The sequence below is a fragment of the Dermacentor variabilis genome, chromosome 3 (assembly GCF_050947875.1).
Source record: "Dermacentor variabilis isolate Ectoservices chromosome 3, ASM5094787v1, whole genome shotgun sequence".
Taxonomy (NCBI): Eukaryota; Metazoa; Arthropoda; class Arachnida; order Ixodida; family Ixodidae; genus Dermacentor; species Dermacentor variabilis.
Genome location: NC_134570.1, coordinates 212,803,289 through 212,810,542, shown reverse-complemented (window position 1 = coordinate 212,810,542; position 7,254 = coordinate 212,803,289). Strand labels below are relative to the sequence as shown.

General features: G+C 48.3%; 1 protein-coding gene across 3 annotated transcripts in view; it reads left to right on the top strand.

Moving 5' to 3' along the window:
• Positions 1 to 939: 939 nt before the first annotated feature.
• The window catches only part of LOC142576618 (glycoprotein-N-acetylgalactosamine 3-beta-galactosyltransferase 1-like), a 70,004-nt gene continuing 63,689 nt past the window's right edge, over positions 940 to 7,254 (top strand). For all 3 annotated transcript variants that reach the window (XR_012826887.1, XR_012826886.1, XM_075686821.1), the window contains exon 1: positions 940 to 1,271. Coding sequence is in view for 1 of the 3 variants with exons in the window: in XM_075686821.1 (XP_075542936.1) it covers positions 1,010 to 1,271 (262 nt within the window). In the remaining 2 variants the exon portion in view is untranslated. The remainder of the gene's footprint in view (positions 1,272 to 7,254) is intronic.

The window sequence follows — 7,254 nt, the reverse complement described above, 5'->3', positions numbered from 1 at the left end:
AATTGCTAATGAAACAGTTATTTAAGATGTCCTATTTTAATATAGCGTGGACTGAATGGAAGAGGGACCCAAGAGCCACATCTCCAGACTGCGTTTTTAGCTAGCGACGCCGCCCTCCGAGCACGAGCGCACGGCGAGTGGTTTAGCGACCACTTAGCGAATGAGATCTTTTACCCCGCACACTCGTGCAATCATTACGTAGGATGTTGATAAAGCTGCAGCCGACAATTCTGCGGCACCGCGCATCTGGTACATAGGCTCGGGCTGCTTGGAGTCTTCAGACATGTATGACACCTAACCCCCCTCCCCCCTCCCAACCGGCACCCGTAGCCCTCCCCCCCACCCCCATTACTGCGCCACTGACTAATTTGGTATCGCAATGGATGCTTCGCCTTTGGGGCGAAACTGCGACTTGTACGCTCGTTTACTCTGTAATCGACGCCGCTGTCTTCCTGCCTCTTAAAGTTACGCCTAACATGTTTTGTTCCACTGCTCGTTGCACGGTCTTTAGCGTGTTGGCAATAGGAGCATAGCCTGGAAGACACAGAAAGAAATACACCCACGGCGCACACAGTATCTGTGTCCCCGTCTAGCGCACTGTGCTCGTTTAGGCTCGTTTAGTGTTAGGCAAAACTTGTGAAACTGCCCTATATTTTATTCTTACTTTAATTTACAACTTTAATTCTTGCGTAAATTTCGTTCCCAGAAATTTCTTGCTCACGAACTTACGATTTCCCTCTGCAGGCTGTTGGATTTGAACATGCCCTGCAATATTCTTGGGGGGCCCTTCCGATTAATAAACTCCACTTGGTAGCTTTGATTTGGGAACATAAATTTTTAGTACAGCTAGCCGTGCATATTATTTTGTATAACTGGGTGGTCTCTTTATTGGATTTCTCCCGCCCTGTCTGAAAGTCTTTCTTTTTTCGATTTAGTGACGTCCACTCAGCCCCGAAGACCAGAAGGGTTGCCGCTGCGCGTGTGCGTCCTCGGGCAGACAAGTCTCCGCATGGCTCGCAAGGACGCGCCCGCCAAGCGGACGGCGCCCCTCGGTCGCCGCGTCGCGCAGGTCGGCGCTTGCCGAAGCGCGGCCGTCTTCGTCGCGGGCCTCTCGGTGGGCCTGGCGCTCACCTGCTGGCTGCCGCAGGCGCGGCTCGTGCACGGCGCCTCCGGGCAGCGTCCGGGGCCGCGCCGACAGCCGGCCGTGCCGCCCTATGGCATTCCACGCACCCCGGTCCTCTACGACCTGAACAGCTCGGACCATTGCGGGGGTACGTGCGACCGTAGGCGGCGACTGCCGGGCTCTCCGCAGCACGAGCCTCCTCCCAAGCTTTCGGGGAGGGGCCTTTAATTGCCTCTAATTTGTATTTAGAATATTACTGTGGCTAAAAGCTTACTGCTTCATTGTTGGCTCCTGACGTGCGTAGGGCTTTTAATTCATACTTTCGCTCTCTTTCTGCAAACAGGCGGACAAATAGCAGGGCAAGCGCATTAGAAGCACTAGCGGCGGCAAATCATCCATATGTTTTTCAATTAAATATGTTTTATTTCCACTCTTACAGACAGAATATATTTAGATGTATACAGATGACGAAGTTTATTACATTGTTAAAAGATAAGGAGATAGTCACTTAAGAATTACTTCTAATGGTATGGATAGCCTATGCCTAGAAAATGAATATGGTACTCTATGTTCACCTCGCTTCAAGTTGCATTGCGGTCTTTTCATTTTTCCTTTTGGCCCTGAAACAACCTGCAGATTTAAGTGACCATTTCAGTAGCTTTTTCTCAACGGCGTGTGAAATTCACGTGAATGGTATGTGGCTCAGTATTGCTTTTCTTTCCAGTAGGCAATGCGCCCATGAAAGAAGAAGCTGTTCTAATAATTTACATTTATTAGGGATGAAAACATCACCACATGCATGCACAACACAGAAATCTATGTATAAGTCATTCAGTAACTGAAATGAGGCCAAGTCGGATTCACTTGAAATCGCAATCAATAGAAGTCATGCGCAGCAGGGTCTATACTCGTAATCGAAGTAAACAAGAAAGAAAATCACCAACGATTACGATACTGCCTAGTGCGAAATTTGACCTCAGCTTTATGCATGTTTTCGTTTCGCGATATATTGGCTGGCGCGGACTGTTCGACTAGTGCGGCTCGTTGCAAACGGAGCGAGGTGTGGCGCGACAGCCTCGCTAATCGAGAGATCGCGATTGGCAGCGCGTGGGTGACGCGTGGGCGCGATTCACGGCAGCTCCCGCAGGCAAAAATCCACTCATGCAGCGCTTTGTTTCCGTGTATGGTATCGGTGGCGTTATTGGTGAGCAGACGATGCGCGCTACTCTGGCGCCATCTCGTAGACGTTGTCGCCACGAAGCCCGTCTTGCGCGACACTATGCTTTCCTCCTGATGCTTTTGCCATAACCTCCTCCTCCGCTCTCTGTCTCATGGTTCTGCTGCTCCATTCTCCTCCGTTTTCCTCTTCTCGCTCTCTTCCCTATCGCCGTCTTTCATCCGCCGCTGCACTCCGTGGTCGCTCTATCATGCTTCGCTGTGCTCATTCGCTCGGTTACGAGAGACGCTGACGTTCGTAGCAGCAACCGGCGTCTAAGAGCTGCGCTTTAAAAGAAAGTCTGCAGTTTCGCCGGAAAGGCGAAGCAGTGTTATGATAGCGAATTAAAGACAATTACACGAAGGAAGAATCTTACCGTATAAATCTGTGTAAGGGCCGCACCCTCAACTTCACAGCCACTATTTAAAGAAATCCAACCTAGAAGCCGTCGCCTTCGGTGCGCTGATTCTGATCGCACTCAACGGCGAATTCTCGAGCGTAGCGTACTTTCGCACGTCGCTACTAGATGGCGAGAGGAGGCGATCGCGGAGCTTTACGGCTGATTTCATACTCGTAGCTGGAAAAATTTGATCAAATGGCCCGGTCCCATTCAAAGCTCATCAATATCGCGACAAAAAAGGGGCAGCCCTTGCACGAGTCTACACTTTAGTTAGATCAGCCATGTATATTGTAGTGAGCATACACCTAATAATTAAAATAAAAAAACAGTGTAATACACGGACTATGTAAGCCTGTAAATGGCTCGCTGTACGACCAGGAGCATCCGCTGTCACAACGCTGGCATTATGAACAACGCCGGCAGCGAGGACGAGTGCTTCGCACAGCCGCGCGATTCACCCCGACTCCCAAAATGAGAGTCACCATGTGCCTATTTTTATGCCCACCCAAGGACGGCCTGTGTCAACGACATCCAATCCGCCTCTTTCATGGCGCTACGGCGCATGCGCGCTGCCCTAGCGGATTAGTCGCGAAACGTTCTGGAAGGGTCGCGCGCCGGGAAGTCTGCAAACACTCGTGCCGTGTACTGCGTCGAAACTCTACTGGTAGCTCGACGTCGGTGAGCTGCCGAAAACGTGCGTAGCGTAAGACTGCAACTCCACTTTAAGAGAGAAAGCGGCCAGGACATTGTCCGAGTGGTCCGCACCGCACCGTGAAACCAGGTAGTTGCCGTATTTCATAAAGGGATCGCTAATTTAACGAAAAACCCGTGCGTTACACTTGGGCGACACTTAAGTACATCACGTTGCCGACGAAGTCTTTTTGTAGCTTCGGTCCTCACTTGCTGGTGGTGGCAGCGCGTTCCTGACTGCACGTATTCGTAAAGCCAGGCAACACTGGGTCGATACAAGACCGACAAGACGCTCACTCCAATCATCGGCCGACTATTGTGCGTCACTGAAACCTTTTTATCATACCAGGTCGGCAACGACGCAACCGACGAGCGCGAGCTGTACTGCGACAGGCTTTCTTGTCGAAGGCACCGGCAAAATCTGCGTGCCGACCATCGTTCGACCGAACCCCGCGCGATCGGCCGTCCAAGCAGTTCGGTCGAACGAAACTGCTTCTATAGTTGAATTCTGGCCTTATCGATTTGAAATCAGCAACAATTCACTTCCCACGGCGCGTACACAATAAGCGGTAAGCGGCAACACAGCGCTGGGCCAACATCTGCACGTCACTGTGCCTGTAGGCTGTGGGCTGCACTCGCTACGTAGATAAGTGGGCCTGTACGTGTTGCTTTGCCGACACATTTCTCAATTTCAGAGATGCGCTGTTTGCCTCTGCATCAAGCGGCGAACAAGAGGCAGTGTATTCGGTATAAAGCAGCATAAACAACCACCTCGCTCATTTATGCCAACGCTGTGTGAGCGTTGGCATCCGGGCGTTTTCGTGAGAGAATAACACGGCCTACAAATGAGCACTTATGCGAGCACAGTTTTCTCTAATAATGCTCTATGGGCACGCTAAAACTAACTATGATAGAGTTAAAGAAAAGCGAGAATGAGTTAATTAACAGCCTTAATATATGCGTCTTGATCACAGTTGCCGTTGTTTAGGTGGTTCGGCCTCTCATATTGACTCGTCTCAGGGTGTAACAACATAGCAAATATACGCAGATATGCATGTTTTGCTACATTTTGACACTATTTCATATCAGCGATGGCCCTTTACCACAGTATTTGACGATAACAACGACCTGCGGCTGTAGATGTCGATGTAAACAAGTGCACCGCTTTAATAAATCCGACGCAGAAAGATGCGCTCGAAGACTTCTTGAGTATGCGAAACGTCTAAATAATGTGTAAAAAGAATACAAAAAGTGATGTCCAAGTGCAAAAATCAGTGACAAATTCCAAGGCAGCCGTGCCACCAAACGGAACTCAGCGCGCCTTTATCGGCCGCACTTTTTGCAGAACGGTGCACTCAGACCTGTTCACCCAGTAGTCATTGAGTGCTACATGGCATCAAGAATGACATGCTGTCCCGGAGAAGCCATTAATAATGATTCGCGATCCACGAAACCCACAACCGACGCGCACTCAACGTGAGCGCAGGTATACAAATCAACCGGCGAAAGCCCCAGGACCCTTCCAAAACGCTTTCAGCGGCGTGCGGCAGAGGGCAGCACAGGAAAATGACAGAGGCAGGATTACCTCTGTCTCTTAGACTACACGATCTACAACTATCAGTGATCACGTGGATGCAGCGGCTGCGTCGGCTGCTTCGGAAGCGCAGAAGCGAACTGAAAACGAAAGTTGAAGTCCCACCTGTGCTGCGGTTCTGATTAAGTGGTGAGGTTTTCCCGGCTTGGGTATCTGCTCGACAGCGTTTGAAAGTACTGTAATAGGCAGTAGCTGCTTTTGGAGGCGTGCAGCGTAGTAGGCTACTGCTCGGTGCCGCAGTGCCGGACGTACGCAACGGAGCCTGGTGTCAGCCTTATTTACACGTAGCCGCAGGACAAGAAGCTGCGTGAAATTTGGCTCGCGAAACTTAGAACCGACAAACATCCACCGGCTAGAACATGGGCATGCAGCAAGCGCAGACGCGAGGAAGATTTCCGCTACGACTTCGGCACTGTGGTGTTCGATTAGTGGCAGAAAACGCGCACTGAGATGCTCGGCCGCGCCCGCTACCCGGCTAATGTCGTGACGCTTTATTTGGTCTATTAACTTGCTGACGCTAGATTCTGGCAAGTTCACTGGAAAGGTTTCAAACTTTGTGCCAATCCCAGCATAGTGCAGGATGTGGAAGTGATAGGCAGGGTAAAGTGCAGTTATCATAGGTTAGTGAGGGCTAGGATTCACCTCAATATGAAGAGAGAAAGAGTAAAATTGGTCAAGAAGAAACAGGTCAACATATAGGCAGCAAGGGTACAAGCAGACAAATTTAGGCTGGTACTTGCAAACAAATTTGCAGCCTTAGAACAGAGAGATGATGATGATGATGATGATGATGAGACAGAGCTAATGAATGAAACCGCAACGAGGCTGGCTTCAGAGGCAGCAACTGAAGTGGGAGGCAAGGCACCAAGGCAACCAGTAGGCAAGCTCTCTCAAATAACAAAGGACCTAATAAAGAAAAGACAAAGAATGAAAGTGCCCAACTCAAGACATAATATTAAATTCACGGAACTGTCAAAACTGATTAACAAGGCGAAAATATGTGAAATTCAAAATTATAACGTGAGAAAGACTGAGGAAGCCGTAAAAATGGTCGAAGCCTGAAATCAGTGAGAAGAAAACTTGGCATAGGACAAACCAAGATGTATGCACTGAAAGATAAGCAGGGTAATATCATCAGCAATCTCGAAGGTATAATAACTGAAGCGGAAGAATTCTATACTGACCTGTACAGTACCCAGAGGACTTAGGAGAACTCCACACAAACGGCAATGAACTGGATACAGAAACTCCTCCTATAACTAGAAATGAGGTCAGAAGGGCCTTGCAAGACATGAAACGAGGAAAAGCGTCAGAAGAAGACGGAATATCAGTGGATTTATTAAAAGATAGAGGACACATAATGCTTGAAAAACTGGCGGCTTTCTATACGAAATGTGTATCAACTGCAAGGGTCCCAGAAAAGTGGAAGAATGCAAATATTCTACTAATCCACAAAAAGGGAGACATTAAAGAACTGAAAAAATCATAGGCCTATTAGCTTAATCCCAGTATTACATAAATTCTTTACCAAAATAATCTACAGTAGGATAAGGGCAACACTGGACTTTAATCAACCAAGGGAATAGGCGGGATTCAGGAAAGGATTCTCTACAATGGATCACATCCATGCCACTAATCAGGTTATCGAGAAATCCGCAGAGTACAATAAGCCTCTTTATATGGCTTTCATAGATTACGAAAAGCATTTGGTTCAGTAGAGATACCAGCAGTCATAGAGGCATTGCGCTATCAAGGAGTACAGACCGCTTACGTAAATACCTTGGAAAATATCTACAGAGATTCCACGGCCACCTTATTTCTACACAAGAAAAGTAGGAAGATACTTATAAAGAAAGGTGTGAGACAAGGAGACACCATCTCTCCAATGCTATTCACTGCGCGCTTGGAAGAAATATTCAAGCTATTAAACTGGGAAGGTCTCAGAGTAAGGACCGACAGCGAATACCTCAGCAACCTTCGGTTTGCCGATGACATTGTTCTATTCAGCAACACTGGGAATGTGTTATAACAAATGTTTGAGGACCTTGAAAGAGAGAGCGTAAGATTCGGGTTCAAAATTAATATGCAGACGACAAAGATAATTATGAACAACCGGGCAAGGGAACAAGAATTCAGGATCGTCAGTCAGCCTCTAGCATCTGTGAAGGAGTACGCTTACCTAGGTCAACTAATCACAGGGAACCTTCACAATGACAATGAAATTCACAGAA